This window comes from Perognathus longimembris, chromosome 10 (assembly GCF_023159225.1).
Source record: "Perognathus longimembris pacificus isolate PPM17 chromosome 10, ASM2315922v1, whole genome shotgun sequence".
Classification (NCBI taxonomy): domain Eukaryota; kingdom Metazoa; phylum Chordata; class Mammalia; order Rodentia; family Heteromyidae; genus Perognathus; species Perognathus longimembris.
Window position 1 is genome coordinate 13,835,337 of NC_063170.1, and position 17,045 is coordinate 13,852,381.

The 17,045-nt window shown below is 49.0% G+C and overlaps 1 protein-coding gene across 2 annotated transcripts in view; it reads right to left on the minus strand.

Annotated features, from left to right (window-relative positions):
* Window positions 1-6,564: 6,564 nt before the first annotated feature.
* Window positions 6,565-17,045, minus strand: part of Cdh5 (cadherin 5) — a 32,159-nt gene continuing 21,678 nt past the window's right edge. For both annotated transcript variants that reach the window (XM_048355430.1, XM_048355431.1), the window contains exons 6-12: window positions 16,376-16,563; window positions 15,282-15,532; window positions 13,427-13,569; window positions 11,925-12,049; window positions 11,547-11,655; window positions 10,310-10,555; window positions 6,565-8,603 (exon numbers count right to left, since the gene is read on the minus strand). In XM_048355430.1, coding sequence (XP_048211387.1) covers window positions 8,086-8,603; window positions 10,310-10,555; window positions 11,547-11,655; window positions 11,925-12,049; window positions 13,427-13,569; window positions 15,282-15,532; window positions 16,376-16,563 — 1,580 coding nt within the window. In that variant the 3' untranslated portion in view covers window positions 6,565-8,085. The remainder of the gene's footprint in view (window positions 8,604-10,309; window positions 10,556-11,546; window positions 11,656-11,924; window positions 12,050-13,426; window positions 13,570-15,281; window positions 15,533-16,375; window positions 16,564-17,045) is intronic.

The window sequence follows — 17,045 nt, forward strand, 5'->3', positions numbered from 1 at the left end:
TCCTGAACTTCAGCTCTGAAATGAATCATCAAGAATGAACTCGGGTAAAAATACCATGATTCTCTTGGGTTCCCTGTCCACACTTCGATGCATCTGGCCATCACCATCCACAGGAGAGAAATCATAGCAGAGTCACATGACGGAATAGAGCAAGGAGAATGAACGTTTTACAACTACAGCAGTGATAGGACCAACACATAATAAACACAGGGTCGAGTGACAGAAAGCAGATGATATATGACTCACTGATCTAAAGGTTCAAAGCAGGGAAAGCTGACCTATTGGGTTGGGAGTCGAGGCAGTGTTTATGGTGGGGGCAGGGAATATGGTGACAGGCTAGGGGCTCTTGGTACATGGGCAGTGCTGTTTCCTGATGTAGGTTCTGGGAACCCATGTATATTTTCTTTTCCTTCAAATTCCCTGTGAAGTGTACTCCTGTGGAATTTAACGTATGGCTGTTCTACTTTAATAATCAGAAAACAGGATGGGGTATCTGAATGCTTGTGCCAGCAGAGGCAAGAGAGCTTGACAATGGAGGAGAAGAGGAATACAGAATTGTAAGCAGAAGGGGCAGAGGAAAAAAAAAAAATTCTGTTCCTAGAAGAGCTTTCTTTCTAGACTGAGTAACTAAAATAGGTTTTTCCCCCCTTGATCTTTTTTTAAAATTTATTTTGAGTTAACTCTCAAACATTGGAGATCTCCCAACCCTGATTTTCTATGCAGCACAGATACTTGTCAACTTAAGTTGTCCTTTTTATTTTAATAACTTTAGACTTGCAGGAAAATTATCTAAATTATCCAAATAGGAGAGTATTCAATATTGGTAGGCCGGGCACAGATCTGAAAGGACCTCTGCCTGGCTTCCTTTAATTTAATTGTTTTTATTTTTGGTAATACAGTGGTTTGAACTTGGAGCTTTGTGCTAGCTGGGCAAACCCTCTACCACTTGAACCACACTTCTAGCCCTATTTTGCTTTAGGTTTTTGAATAGGGTCTTGCCCTTTTGCCCAGGCCCACATGAAATTTGATTCTTTTATTTATATTTATATTTCTTGAGTTGGTTGGGTGCCAGGCGTGTATCATTGTGTCCAGCTTTTCTTTTCTTTTAGCTTGGTTGAGATGAGGTCTTGTCGTTTGTTGGGACTGGCCTCAAAGCTTGGTCCTTTCAATCTCTCCTTCTCAAGTAGCTAGGATTAGGGGTGCTAGCCACAGAGTCCAGCTAGCTTTCCCGAATGTTAACAGTTGGAATAAGCACGAACATCACCGTAACATTGACTTTGTACTATGTTTGACTATCCCCAAATTATCTCCAATCCTTTCTTTCTACTCCAGGATCTCCGCATCCCTTAGGGCCGTGGTGATGACTGTCTTTCCTTTTCCCCTGGTCATTATGGCCTTGACCCCTATAGGTACTGATCAGTTTTGCAGAAGCTTCCACCTCCCCCACCCTCTCGTTTCTGATTTCTGATGAATGGAAGTTTCTGGAAGTTTGCCCTTAGGACAAGCTCTGATTGACAGCAGCTTCCCCTTCCACTCCCTTTCTTGCTTCTGTGGAGATTTTCTGGAGCCGGAGTCAACCAGGAAGAAACACCTTAGAAAGAGATGATGGGTGTTTCTTGACATTCAGCTATGTCTTCCTTTTGTAGTCAGAATTCCTGGCCATATCTGCAGTTGGTTAGGCAGTTAGCCAAACCCAACAACCTTGGAATGTGTGAATGTTGGAATGTAGATCCTCCCTCCCCCAAGTTTATTTTTGGTGGTCCTGGGTTTTGAACTCAGGGTTTTGTGCTTACTAAGCAGGTGTTCTATCACTCGAGCCCCTCCACTAGCTCCTGTTTGCACTGGCTGTTTTGGAAGTAGAGTCTTGCTTTATGCCTGAGCTGGCCTGGACTGCAATCCTCCAGATAGCTTATTTTTTAAATTGTTGCTTTTATGAAGTCAGCCAAAGGAATGGGATGATTCTCATGCAGGCCCTGCCCTCAGGGTGGTCACGAAGGGAGACTGCTCCCAGGAGATACCAATGCCATATGTCAACGGCTCAGGGAACAGGGAGAGAGAACCATTTATGTGTGGCAGGGTGTACAGCAAGCCAGAGCAGGTGATTTAGAAGCTAGTCAACAAAGAAGGAATGACCACTGTTCCAGGCAAGGGAATAGCACCAAGCCCTACTTGAAAGAACTGAAAGCTCCCCCGTGCTTTCTCTCATTCATTTATCCACCCACCCATTTGCTTTGGGGCAGCAGGGCTCTAGGCACAGGGCTATCTATGGTGAGGCAAAATGGATGATGTCTAAGAGTCTTAAAGCCAGGGCAGTGAGATGGGCAATTGTTATGATAGCAGATATATACACACCTGCCTTGAGGGGAGGGAGGGATAGTCTGGGAAGGCTTAGCAGAACTCTTAGAGGCAAAGCTCAGGAAGTGAAGAATTGGAGTAGAGAAAGAAGAGCATGTGAAAAGGCCCAGAGATGACTTGTTCATTCATTTGCTCACTAGAGGGATCCGTTTGAGAAAGTTGTATGGAATTGTAGCTGGGTGTCTGTACTATGTGCAGAGGTCATGAAGAGAGCGATATGGTGCTCACAGTCCAGTGAAAGTTTTTTTTTTTTTTGGCCAGTCCTAGGCCGTGAACTCAGGGCCTGAGCACTGTCCCTGGCTTCTTTTTTGCTCAAGGCTAGCACTCTGCCACTTGAGCCACAGCGCCACTTCTGGCCATTTTCTGTATATGTGGTGCTGAGGAATCGAACCCAGGGCCTCATGTATATGAGTCAAGCACTCTTGCCTCTAGGCCATATTCCCAGCCCCCAGTGAAAGTTTTTTGTTAACTTGAAAGTTTCCTACTTGCTAGCTGTTAGATTGTCAAATTGCCCTGGTCATCAATATCTTGTTTTATTTAAAGGAACAAAAATAAACATTAAAGAGTTCTTTACAATAAAGGCTTATCATGAACAGGAATGGAACAGGGTTTAACATTGCTTTAAAAATACTTAACTCAGCTAGGCATTGGTGGCTCATGTCTGTAACCTTAGCTACTCAAGAGGCTGAGATCTAAGGATAGTGGTTCATAGCCATTCTGGGCAGAAAAGTCCACGAGACTCTTACCTCCAATTAATCACCAAAAAGCAGGAAGTGGAGCTATGACTCAAGCAGTAGCGCTCCAGCCATGAGCATAAAAGCAAAATAAGAGCTAGAGGCCCTGAGTTCAAGCTTCACTACTGGCACAAAAACAAAACCTCCCATACATACATACAAACCAACAAACATAGTACAGACCAATACTTAACTCCTGCCAGAGTGCTGTAGGCTGCCTTACCCAGAACCAGAGGAAAAAGAAGGCCCAGGTGAATTGTGGCAAACAAGATAGCTTTAGGGGAGAATACTTTCTATATCAATGGATCTTTGAGAAGGCTTTGGAGAAACTAATGGGCTTAGAATTTTCTTGTATCAGATGCACTGTATTCATAAACTGCTTTGGTGAATGTCAGCGCCTTTGTACAACTACTTCAAGATCATAAAAAATATCAAAAGAATCAATCAAATGCAAAAATAAAAGGGTATTTCTTGTGTGTGCAAATGGCTCTGCTTGTTTTTCATTTTCTGCCAAATGTCGGCTGTATTATCTGTTCTCCATCAGAAGTCTTCCCTGGGCTCAGAGGTAGAGATTTGTTTACTTCCTTAATATGAACACTCACGTCCTACCCACAGCCTCATATGAAACAGAAAAACCCTGGCTCAGCACAGCTTCCTGTGTAACATCATTACACAACCCCCCAGCAACCATTACTCAGAAACATTGTAAGATAACTTGCACCTCTTGAAACTCTAGGCTATAAAAGTCCTGAGAAGTCAGTCCCTGAATACGGACTGACAGCACACACAGATAACCTCTGGATTGGCTGAAAGAAACTGGTTCCAGCTGTTTCTTTTGTCCTAGAAAAAGGGACCTTGGGTCATGCATTGCCGACTCTTATGTAGGTCATCTGCCTGGAAAACCAGCTTCCTTCATCTTCTAGATCTGTAAAGTTGCCAGACATTTGGGAGTGAAGAACTCCATGTTTAAGATATTTAGGTCCCACAGGTCAAGCTCAGAAACATATTTTCAGAAATAGAGAAGTAAAGCGAATTTATCCTTCGGTAACACTTTTCTTTTCTTCTGGAGCCAAAAGCAATGACTCCAAAAGCAACTTAATTAACTTAACCACTCCCCACCCCCATCCAAACCTCTCTTGCATTGAAACTTCCAATGCTTAAAAACTGATGTTTAAGAACATACATTACTGATCAACTCACCTGTTTTCAATGATCAAGAAACTGCTCTCAAATGAACATGAAAATAACTTTTTTTTCCTGCTTCTAAAAAATACACACTGATCATAAAGACTTGGAAAGCACAGAATGTCTTTGTAACCTGAAAGTGAAGGTCTTGTAGAAAAAATTGGGATCTGACTGTAACTCATGCCCTGGGGTCTGTGGGGTTTTGTTCTGTTGCTGCTCTAATTCATTCAGCCTAAGATCACTGCAGGACAATGGTGACATTTAATGACCACTAGGAATCGTTATGGCTCTGCTGTGTTTACCTAACCAGTCTCTTATGGTTGGTCGTTTACATCATTTTCAGTTTTTTTTTTTCCCTTTTGTAAATAGCACTGAATTTATAACATCAAGGCAGACACAACTCCGCCCATTTCTCAGGTGAGCCTTTAGGACTGCTGGGTACTGTGGCACAGTCTTCACCTCCAGGAACTAGGGTGAGTCCAGGGAGGGGTTTGTGGGGTGCATTGGGCTTCTTGCTCACAACCCCAAGCACCCGTGGCCAAGTACAATCGCTTTTGTGGGTTGAGATTTTCGGTTTTTACCACGGCACAGGGAGGGGTGGGGTGGGGGGGGTTGGGGGGGTGGAGGGTGGGGGGTGGGGTGGGGGGTTGCAGGAACTCTCATCCCGACAGTTGGGGTCTCAGGCCCAGGATCCCTTCTAGTGCCCAACCAGGACTTTGATTAGGGCCTGGAATTTGTTGACCCAGTGTGCCCTCTAGTGGCCACTCAGTGCAGCCATCTTCCAACTACAACGTCAACCATAACTTTACCTCTAAATTGCAATGTGGCTCTCACACCTGGCTCTGGGTCTCATCTTGATCACCTGTGAAACAAAGACAGTCATTCCCTGCCCAAGGGGAGGGGAAGGGCTCAGGGCTGATACAGCTCTGGCTACTTTTCTTTTGGTCCAGCTAGGAACCCAGAGACAGAGATATTCTGATTCATCTGGAGGTGACTTCGGGGCTTCTTAGAGAAGGAAATGAGTGATGGGTCTCATGGGCTCCAAGGTTGGTGTAATGTGGGTTCTAAGAGCAGACCCCACAGACAGGTGGATCAACTAGTGAATTGAACCGACCTGAGTGGGTGACTGCAGCAGAAATGTCAGAGTACAGCAACAAGGACACTGGCAGGAATGGTCAGAACTGACAACAATCAGGGAGTGTGTGTCCAAGAAAAGCAGCTAAATGTTGATAAGAATAGCGAGCATAAAAAAAAAAAGAATAGCGAGCATTGTAGCATTCTGACATGCCCTAATTCTGGCCCCCTGCCCTTCAGGTTTGGCAGCCTTAATTCCCAAACATTCAGTCACAGTGAAGGCCAGCAACCACTGGGAGGGCAGAATGGAGGTGGCGCTTTCCCAAATAACAGACCACTGTCATTATCTCACTGGCCTGGCAGTTCCCTGGAAGACCTCACTACAGTCCTGTTTATTTGACCTGATTTGGACACAACCAGTGATAAAGGTTTAACACAGAAGGTTTCTAGCCATTGCTGGCAGCCAGGGCATATTAGAAGATGACCAAACATTTGAAAAGGAAAAGCTGAAGAATAAGCTGTCCATGGAGGGTTCTGGAAAGCTCTGGAGTATTCTTAGGAATCTAGAAGCCCCACCTGTGTAGAGCTGTGCATATGCCCAGGAAAGACTCTGGTTCCAATTGCAAATAGTGCCATAGTCCCAAATACTCAGGACCCTATTTGCTGTCTACACTAAGAGGGAGAGGTAGGATGTGAATCTGGGACTTGGAGGGCTCTGGGAGGAGAAGAGGCCGGCCTGAGTGTTCTTTGTTGTCTGTTACAATTTGTTTCCTTGGTGACTCAAATGTCTCCTTGCCCTCTGTACTCCTCTCATGATGGTGTCAGCAGGCGCGCGTGTGTGCGTGTTTGCACATGTGTGTATTAATGTGCATGGATATGCATGTAAAGCACGCATCTATGCACATATGTGTGCATGCATGTGACTGTGCCTATACCAACACATATCTATATGAATATGTATAGAAAAACATATGTCCATGCATGTTGTTCACACATCCTTATGCACACGTGCACACAGGCCTGCATGTGCATGCATGTGTATCCATGCATGTGGGTGCATACATGTGTGCACACGTGTATGTATGTATATGCACACACATGCAAGTAGTTGGATATGTACCCATATGCACATTCATGAATATGTGTGTATAAGCATACATGGAAATGTGTGTGCATGCATATGTGTTTCACTGGAGCTGTCTTTGCTCTAGAAATGGAAAGATTTCAAGATTTTCCTTTATTTAAGTATAAAAAAATTACAGTACGTCTCATGCACCAGTGTGATCAATATATAGTCATTGCCTATAGAGTGATTGCCATGAGGACAGGAAATAGGAGGTTATAGGAATTGTTTCTCTAACTAAAAAACCTGAACTAAAAGTGTTAATCTAAACAGAAACCTGCATACTATACACAAAACCCTTATTCTCTCTCTCCAAGAGAGCGTGAAGCTGGTAAGTATTGTTAGTAAAAAGATGATCATGGTAAATTAACGATTGGTTAGACAAATGTCTGTTCTTTACAGCTGCCTGTGGTGAGTGCCTTGCCCGGCTGGGGTGGGTAGGGGGTGGGGGGTGAGGTTCAGGTGTCTCCTTCTCGGCCCTTCTGGGTCCACAAGGCTTGTTCGCAGAGCTGGGGGTGGGGGGGGGGCATTGCCTTCCACAGCCTGTGCCCGAGGGTTGGTTCCCTGAGATGTGGCAACAATGAGGTGGAAAGGCAGATCACTGGCATCGCTCTGTCATGGCGTCTGAGCACTGGCCAGACTTGCTGAGGGCAACATCTTGGACTTTCCAAGCCAGAGGTAAGTAGGGAGAGAAAAGAAAAAAGGTGAGAGCATGAACAGCCTGGTGAGACAGAGATGGGGGGGTGGTTCTGTTCCAGGAAATCTGCCTCCCTACAGGTGAACCTGGTTGATGCTGGATGGCTGTCAGACCTGGGGGTCTCAGCCCCCCCAGGCTCTTCTCCAGAGAGGGTGGGTGTGGAGTGGCCCCAGGTCTCCACCGTCCCTCCAGGATCAATTCACAGTTGCTTCAAGGTCAGCAGCCAGTTCCCTGAATGGATCACCCCTCAGTGTGTCAGTTACTGTGGTGGCAGGCCCACAGGGTCCCCTTGGAATCCCGGCTCAGGAGCTGCCATGGGGCCCCTCCCTCCCTGTTGCCGGGCCTGGGGAGGGGCTGGGGAGGGGTCTGGCACTGGGGGTGCGTGTGAAGGGGTCACAGCAGGTGTGGGGACTGAAAGCAGGTACGATGGTGTCTCCCTTAGGACTAGGCTTCGGAGAGTCTCTTGTCCTTCAGGTGTGTCTAGCTTGCTGTCTCCCAGCAGGCGGGCACCAGGGCCTTCAGGGCCTTCTCAGGAGGTGGAGGGGGGTGTAGTCCAGTGACCTCAGGGAAAGCCCCCCCCTCCCTTTCCACAAGCATTTGCACAGGCTACTTTGCTTGACAGCTTTTCAGAATCAGGAAAACGTCTTTGAGCTAGATCTGTGATCTGGGGACACAGCAGGATGATGTGATCATTCAAGCACAGCCAAGACACGCGCTGTCAAGAATGATCACTCTGCGGCCTTTTTAGGGGGTACTGGGATAGGTCTCTCTATACATTGAGGGCCTGGAGTTTGCTCCCTGGGGATCCTAAGGTCTTTGGCACCTACGAGGGAGGGGTGATGGGCTGGGAGTGTCTCCCTGGAAGACTTGGTGACTAGGGCGGAACTGGCCAAGGCTGCCCTGGATTTGGGGGAGTCCTAGAATATCAGCCCCTCCCTGGGATCAGATCCGTACAGCCCTGCTAGCGTCTTGAACCTGGGCCCCCAGTCATTGAGAAAATCGTAGTCGATGTCGGAGTCATCGGAATTGGTGCCCAGGGAGCTGAGGGATTCAGCGACGGACTCGGAACCCTCGAAGTCATAGATGTGGAGTGTGTCGTAAGGAGGGCCGTCGCCATCCTGGTCAGCCTCGTCCTTCTTCACCTTGATCATCACCGCCATCTCCCCAGGCCCGCCCTGGGCCCCGGGCGCCCCCCGCAGCTGCTTCTGCACCTGGCTGTAGACGGGAGGCCGGGCGTCCAGGGCGACCCGCTGGGGCTTGGCTCGGCCGTGGCGCACCGAGTTGAGCACCGACACGTCGTAGCTGGTGGTGTCCATCTCCCCTCCGCCCTCCTCGTCGTAGGTGACCAGCTGCTCGTGGATCTCCGGCACATTCTTGCCGCTGGCCTTGGCCTGGTTCCGCAGCCGCCTCCGCAGGAAGATGAGCAGGGTGATCACTAAAGAGCCATGCATGGTCAGCCAGGCCCGGTGGGCACCCGGTCCCACGTCCCGTCCCCTCCCGATCCCGCGGGCCAGGGGGGGCATACAGGGTGGGTGTGGCCCAGCCGCCTCCTAAGTCCACTTTACCCCTGGGGATGGAGTCCCCATGCACCCACATCCTCTGCTTTCAGCTTTCACTGGGGGGAGGGCAGAAATAGAGGAGGAATTTGTGGGGTGCAAACTCGAGAGTCAGCCACCACGTTGTGGAGTTCAGCGTGAGGATAGGGAGTAACGGTGGTGGAGGAGGACACGGCACTGACTGCACTAAGCAGATGCTCAGCTAACCTGGCAACATACCCTGTGTTTTCTCCCCCTTGGACAGCCATGCTGACTGAGCTCTAAGAGGCTTTGTGATCTGTCCACTATGCCATGGTCCGTGGCACAGTGGAGATCAGCTCGAAGCTCTGGGGGACACAGCTGGGTGAGGGTCTGAGAACCCCAGAGAGGTGAATCAAGCAGCACAGAGAGCTCAGCCTATCCCCCTGCCTTCCACTCTTCTAGCCTTGAGTTACCAGCTGTTATGTATGCAAGTAAAGCAGGCATGCCCCAGCCTCAGTTTCCTTGTCTGTAAGAAGTAAGTGGCTTCTCTGTTCTGGGAGAGGAGCTGATGAGGGAGGAGCTGATGAGGCTAATTGTAGCTTGTGCGCACACTCTCTCTCTCTCTCCCTCTCCCCTTTCCTCTCTCTCTCCCTCTCTCTCTGTCCCCCTCTCTCTGTCCCTTTCCCTCTCTCTCTCCCTCCCCCCTCTCCCCTCTCTCTCTCTCTTTCTCTCTCTGTCTGTCTCCCTCTCTCTCTCTCTCTCTCTCTCTCTCTCTCTCTCTGCTGGAGGCCTTGTGCTTTTGCTTGGATTTTTTTTTTTTTTGGCTTAAGGCTGGTTCTCTACCACCTGAGCCACGCCTTCACATCCAGAATTTTTGCTGGTTCGTTGAAGATAAGAATCTTGGGATTTTTTTTTTTTTCCTGCCCCGACTGGCTTGGAACCACGATCCTCAGATCTCTGCGTCCTGAGTAGCCGTGAGCCACTGGTGCCGGTTTAAACGCAGTTCTACAGAAGACCGCAATGTCTTGACTGTCAGTATTCCTCAGGGTCTGGACTTCCACAGAAGGCACAGAGAGGGACACGCCCAGCAGAGCCCCTGGGAGCAGGTACTGAGGGTGTCCATCCCCCCCCCCTCCCCACCCCGGGCCTGGCCCTCCAAGGGCAGGTGGAGTGTGGGAGAATTTACACAGCTGGAAGGGGCCCCCAAGCCATCAGCTGAGGGATCGGCACTAGTGGGACACCTCCTCCCTCGGGAGGACCCTGAGGCAGAGCCCCAGGAGGAAGGTTATTGTTTGAAGTGAAGAGTAGGGGAGGGCTTTGAACCCTGGCCGCCTCTCTCCCCTCATCCTACCCTCAGGCATCCTAATTGTGGAGCTCTACTCCCACATTCTGCAGATGGAACCCTGTGGCCGTGTGTGTGTGTGTGTGTGTGTGTGTGTGTGTGTGTGTGTACGCATGCGCGTGAGCCCTCCTGCGCGCACTTGTGCGTGCGCATGCGCACATACATGGGTATGCTTGCAATGGTCCAGAGGAGCCTTGCAGGCCCGGGACAGGGCCGGGTGGGATCCTCTTATGCACCGATGGCCCCCTCCCATACCTCCTCCCTGCCCCACGGGGCACTGACCTGTGATGGTGAGGATGCAGAGGAAGATGGCTACCAGCGCTTGGATGCTGATGCCCACCTGGGCGGCCACCTCCTCACAGAAGGTGAACTCGCCTTGATCGTTGCACTTGCACACAGCCACTGCCAGCGTGTTCGTGCTTGTCAGGCTGGGCATGCCATTGTCTGAGATGAGCACGGGCAGGTAGTGGACCTTGGCATAATCCCGGTCAAATGGTCCATCCTTCACGGTGAGATTGGCGGTGTTATCTGCAAAGACCCACGGCCACACGGTGAGGTTCTGTCTGTCAGCAGCATACGCAAGCCTCTTTCTCTAAGAAGCCTTCCTTGATTGGATGCCAGCCCAACCATGACCCTGGGCTTCTTCTCAAACCTTTTGCATCCCTTGCGTTCCTATTTCAGCCATCGGAGCCTATTCTCTTCCAGTTTGGGAGAAACTCAGTTTGGGAAACTGCTTTGATCCAGCCTAGAAGAATGGATCAGCCAGAATATAACATTCCCACTCTGTTTCTAAAAGAGCAACTAATGGCATCCTTCTCCTAATTTCCCCCAACACACACCAATAACAAAGGCCTTTCAAATCCTTAGGTCAACTCATTATTGTGCTGTTTCAAGTTCCCACAAGCAAGGGGGTGGGGGAACTTGTGAAATGTCTTGGACTGTGGGGCTAACTTCCAGGGCTGTTTCTGCCATCTCTGAAAAGGCATCATGATAAAGGATGTCAAACAATTCCAGAGTCCCCTCAGCCACCGAAAGAATGATTACATTTGCCTTTGTCTGTTCCTAGAGCAGCCTGACACAAGGAGCAGACTTCCGTCCAAGTCACTGCTTTCTTGTACATTTGAGCCCTCTAAAGCTGGGAATGGTGGCACCTCATAATAATCTCAGCTATATAGGAGGATCACAGTTCGAGGGCAGCTTGGGCAAAAGCAAGATGCCTTGTGTGGGAAAACAACCTAAAATCAAAAGAACTGGGAAGCCTTGCTCAAGGAGTAGTGTACCTGCCTAGCCAGTGCAAGGTTGTAGCACCACTAGGAAAACAACAACAGCAAAGACCTTCTCCAGGGATCATTTTAAAAACTCAGTTGTGTCTCATTATTTCTGCAGACTTGTAGGACTTTCATACATAAGGGGACCTGAGACCAATCTGTTGGCCTGGTCCTTTGGTGTTTCAAGACTCAAATAAATTCACCCCACCCCCACATCCCACGGAGAGTCAGCCCACTGCCCTGATACACACCTCGATTATCCGTGAGGGTGAAGTTGCTGCTATCCATGTTCAGGGTGAACTTGAACTTGACATTTTTTGGTGTTATGTCCGCATCGATTGCGGAGATCTGCATGACCAGCTGGAGATGGGCGAGATAGTCACTGTGATTTGGGGTTGGCCTGGGGTTCAGCGATGGGGACCTGACCAGGGCTGCCTTCTCATCTGAAGTTTGAACCTAAATAGTCTCCCCAAACCCACTTTTCTACCACCACCCTGTCCCCATTGGTCTAATCTACCATTTAGCCATTCTTCCCCAGCCTCAGTCTCTCCATCTGTGAAGTTGGAATAATTTACTTAGCGTGAAGCTCTGGGGAACAAGTGCTTCCCCTGGCCCTCAGCCAGACTCACTTTGCCTGGCGGCGCGTTCTCACACACTTTGGGCTCGTAAGGCTGGGCAAACTTTGGGGCATTGTCATTCTCATCCAAAACTTCAATGTGGACCTGCACGATGGATTCTTTGCCCGTGGAGAGTCCTGTGGGGAGGAGACAAATGGTCACCACCATGGGCTGAGGCAGGACATCCTGAAGGACATCCCACATCCTGCCAGCAGAGGGCACTGTGGATCTCCAGAAAAGAGGCTTGCAGTAGGAAAGAAGGGCTTGTAGAGGAGATTTACTTAGGGGTTGCTTACAAGGGCTAAAAAGGCACAGGTGGCTCACACCTGTAATCCTAGCTACTCAGGAGGCTGAGAACTGAGGATTAAGGTTCAAAGCCAGCCCAGGTAGGAAAATCTGTGAGGCTCAGCTAATTAACTACCAAAAAACTGGAAGTGGAGCTGTGGCTCACATAGTAGAGCACTAGTCTTACCCAAGAAAGTTCAGAGACAGTGCCCAGGCCAAGTTCAAGCCCTGGAACCAGCACAGACACACAGAGGCACACACTCTATTATATTAAAAATGGTTTAAATTAATAGAATTTATAATGAAGACATTAAGTTAACCACATCAATAGGATTGATTAGTATGTGTTAATAAATAATTATGTACTTATTGAAATAATGTAACCCTTCCCTGTGTCTCTCTGGGACCTTGGTACAGTGGCCTGTGAATCTTGCTCTGGGAGGGTGGATGTGATTCTTTCTCCCCTTATCTTTCCCTCCCTCCCTCCCTCCCTCCATCCCTCCCTCCCTCCCTTCTTCCTTCCATTTGTACTCTGTGTGGGTTTAAAAATGGCTCTTATTATTTTTAAGTAGTTATTCAAAGGGGTTTCAATTCAACATATCCATTTATGAGTGCATTGTGTCTTGTACTCAGTGTCTCTCTTTCCATCATTCTCCCTCATCTCTCCCAACCCTACCTATCCCCTCAAGTTACCTGACTGTGATTTTCTGACACAGGTCAAAGGTGCACCTCTGCCCCCTCCAACTCTCGTCCCTGCTTCAGTTAGAATTTCCACTCTTCAGTTGAAAGCGGCTTCAAATTTTGAACTCAGCTTATGAGCTGGTGTATATCTCTGCTCCACAAAGGACCATTTCCCAGCCATCACTGCTAAGAATCACTTGATACTCACACATGTCTCCCTGTGAGACTTGCAGGGAGATGTCTGAGGAGCTGTGTGTTTAGTAAGCATCTTAGGTAATTTTTATCCTAGATGCAATACTACTTGTGCAGCCTGCATTATAACAATGCTTCTCAAATGATGCTGTATGTGAAACCCCCAGCTTGGGGCCTGAGATTCTGCATTTCTAACAAGGCCTTGGGTGCCCTGGACGCTGCACCACACTTGAGGATGCTCCAGCATGTGTTAAAATTCCCCTAGAGACCCCCAAATGCCAGAGTACAGCAGATGTGAAAGAATAAGAGGGAAGGAAAAGAGCCCCGGTCCTCTGGCAAACAGGGACCACACTCACCATTAGAATCCAGTTCTCTGGCCTCGACAGTCAGGTTATACCAGGGGTGGACTTCTCTGTCCAGTTCTTTCTCATTGTTAATAGCCCCGTGTTTGTTTATGCGGAAGAATTGGCCTTTGTCACTGGTCTTGCGGATGGAGTATCTGCCCGGGAAGAGAACTCCATGACTTCTTACTGTTTGCTGACTTCATCCCACCGCGGTGTGGCAGTTCAGGCCTTTCAGGATCTCTCCCTGGGCTTCGTCTCCACCCTTTCTTACTGCTCACTGCACGCTGTCACCCAAAGCAGCAAGTGTGGACTGTCACACACCAACGCAGAGGGATTCAGGGCAGTGAGACGGTGGACTAAATAAATAGGGTACCTGAGATTCCATCAGCAGTACTTTCAGAGGTGACTGAGTGACAAATCAACTACCCCACAGCCTGGATTTTTTTTTTTTTTTGTATGTGTGCAGACAGGTGGGCAAGATCCAGGGAGAAATAAAAAGGGAGCCAGAAATGGTGACTCCAACTGGCAATCCTAGCTGGTAGACATGGGGAATTGCAGTTTGAGGCCTACACATTTGTTAGTTTCTGTCTTAACGAATGGCTGGATGCAGTGTGTAGTTGGCATCCTAAGTTATCAATAAGGAGTGCAGTGCAGGCTGGCCTAGGCCTAAAATGAGGCCCTAGCTTGAAAACAATCAGCACAAAAAAGGAAGTGGTGGGGGAAAGGATGACATGAATACATGCTGGTAGCACATGTCGGGATCCATGTGGAATCAAGTAGACTGGAAGGAATGCACAGGGACTCTTAATGTCACTCCAGGGAGAATGTGACACAGTGTCCCCTTGCTGACTGAGGCTGGGCCTTTGGGAGGATTGGATGAGGCCCTAAGAGTGGCATTCATGCCTTTATAGGAAGCAGAAGAGAGACTTGAACTGGCCAGCTCATGCAATGACCTCTGCTCTGTTAGGATGGTGCTGAAACTGTAAGCTCCAGCTAGGAATGTGGCTTAGTAATAGAGTGCTTGCCTAGCATGCAGGAAGCCCTGGGCTCGATTCCTCAGCACCGCATAAACAGAAAAAGCCAGAAGTGGTGCTGTGGCTCAAGTGGTAGAGTGCTAGCCTTGAGCAAAAGAAGCTCAAAGACAGTGTCCAAGCACTGAGTTCAAGCCCCAGGACTGGCAAAAAAAAAAAAAAAAGAGAGAACTATAAGCTCACTAGAGTTCTTTCTAAATAACCTAGCCTATGGGAGGGCTGTATAGCAAGAGAAAATCTACTAAGACACCATCAATGAAAGGAGCACAGTGTGATTCAACAACAACAAAAGCAAAACACATACCACAAAGAAATAAGTGACAACAAATCCAGCATACATGAATCTGTGTGCCCATGAGGCCAGGGAAAGAAGATTAGTTAGGCCAGGCCCACATGGAACCCCTCCGGGAGTTATCTGGGTGTGGGGGTCATCAGCATCTCCTTTCCAGACTTCTGTATTGTTTCTCTGTATGGTATAGACCCGTCTTAGTTTAATTTAGTGAATTAATAATATATATATATATATACACATACATATATATATGCATGACAATGGGGCTTCAGGATATCATGTGGTTGCTTGTTTTCTGTCTGTCAAGTCTGATTTTATTGGTGTCCATGGTAACCGTGGTCCAAAGAAAAGGTCCTTTAAGCTGGGTACCATGCAAGGTAGGAGGCCCGCAGGCAGGCCAAGGGCACCAGTGCCCAGGGCTTGGGTGTGTGGTACCCCCGCTGCCTCTTGCCATGTGTGTCTTGGGAGAAATCAGGCTCCCTCTCTGAGCCTTCATCTCAGAGGAGCAGAGGGAACCCCAAAGCCAGGATCACCGCCCCCTTACCCAATGGCATGCCGAGCCTCGTCGGGGTCTCTGGCCATCACTGAGCCCACCAGAGGTTTCTTCTGGTTCTCCTGTAGCTGGAAGTGGTAGAAGTGCTGCTGGAAGACAGGTGGCTCGTCCACGTCGCTGACGTTGATGATGACGCGGGCTTTGCTTCTGCTGGAGATGCCGCCTAGGTACTGGAGGTTGATGGTGGGGTCTGTGGCCTCAATGGTAAACATGTATTGTCGAATGAGTTCATAATCCAGCCGCTGAGTGAGAGAGAGGGGGGGGGGTATGGTGATCATTGTTCTGAGTCAGGCAGGATCTGCGTGGCCTCCCTGTGACTGTGGTCCTAGGTGACACCCACTGAGGCTGTGGCCTGGCCCAGTGATATTTCCATGGTCACCAAGGAGCTGTCTTCAGCTTGTTCCAATCCCCTTTCTCGGACCCCATCCAGCCTGAATGATCTGGGCCGGGCCCTGCTCCAAACATCTATTGTGAACAAACAGGGGATCAGGTATGGTGCTGCTGTCAAGAAAATCACAGACCAGGTCCTCCGGGACATGCCTTTGCTCAAGAAGCTTCTCCAGGGCTTCTTGCTTAGCAAACTCCCATTGATCCTTCACAAAGCCAGTGAAAAAAGCCCCGACAGGGCAGGTGTTCCCTTCCCCAACTCCTGCCCCGCCCCGCCCCCCCCACCCCCCCCTCCCCGCACTGTGAAACAATTAACAGAGCACTGTACTTTTCCTAGGTGCTTTGGAGACCATTCTACTGGCCAGGACACAGGGCAGGGCAGAAAATGCCCGAGTGTTAACCCTTTAGGAGAAGCCCTGTAACAACTCTGTAATAACTCTGGTGTATAAATACCCCAGCTCCTTACCCACAGGTGCTGGGACTCTGAGCTATGTGCATATGTATTATCCCTTATCTGAACCCCAGGGGATTGTCAGCCCACTCCCCTCCCTGCATATGCTTAATAATGAGCTCAGTATTAGTCTTTTCACTGTTCACCACACCCAGGCTCAGGACCCTGGTGCTCTGTCTGGCTCAGAGCTTTCTCCTTTGATAGCCATGCTGCCTTCTGAGTGACAGCCCTGTGGCGGCCCCCACACCTTCATGGGCTTGATGATCCCCCTGTTGAGGTCCGCGTTCGTTTCGATGGTGAAGGTGTCTCTGTACTCGCCCTGCACAATGCTGTACTTGGTCATCCGGTTTTGAGGCTCATCCGGGTCCATAACCAGCAGAGAGCCCACGGAGCTGCCCACACGCACGTCCTCAGGCACCGTAAATACGTACATGTCTGATGCAAATAGGGCATCCCAAAGGGCACTGGGTTAATGACATTGATAAGGTATCACCCCTTCTTATGATCTTGCTAATGGGGTATATATATGCGTATGCATATTGCAATATATGTATACACATATACTATAATACTGGGGATTGAACCAGCCTTGAACATGTTAGCCAAATGCTCTGTCACTGAGCAACACTTCCAGCCTTTTTTTTTTTTTTTTTTTTGGCCAGTCCTGGGGCTTGGACTCAGGGCCTGAGCACTCTCCCTGGCTTCTTCTTGCTCGAGGCTAGCACTCTGCCACTTGAGCCACAGCGCCACTTCTGGCCATTTTCTGTATATGTGGTGCTGGGGAATTGAACCCAGGGCCTCATGTATAGGAGGCAAGCACTCTTGCCACTAGGCCACATCCCCAGCCCACTTCCAGCCTTTTTTAAAGACAGGGTCTCGCTATGATTCTTCTGAGTCCTAGATTACAAGCATGAATC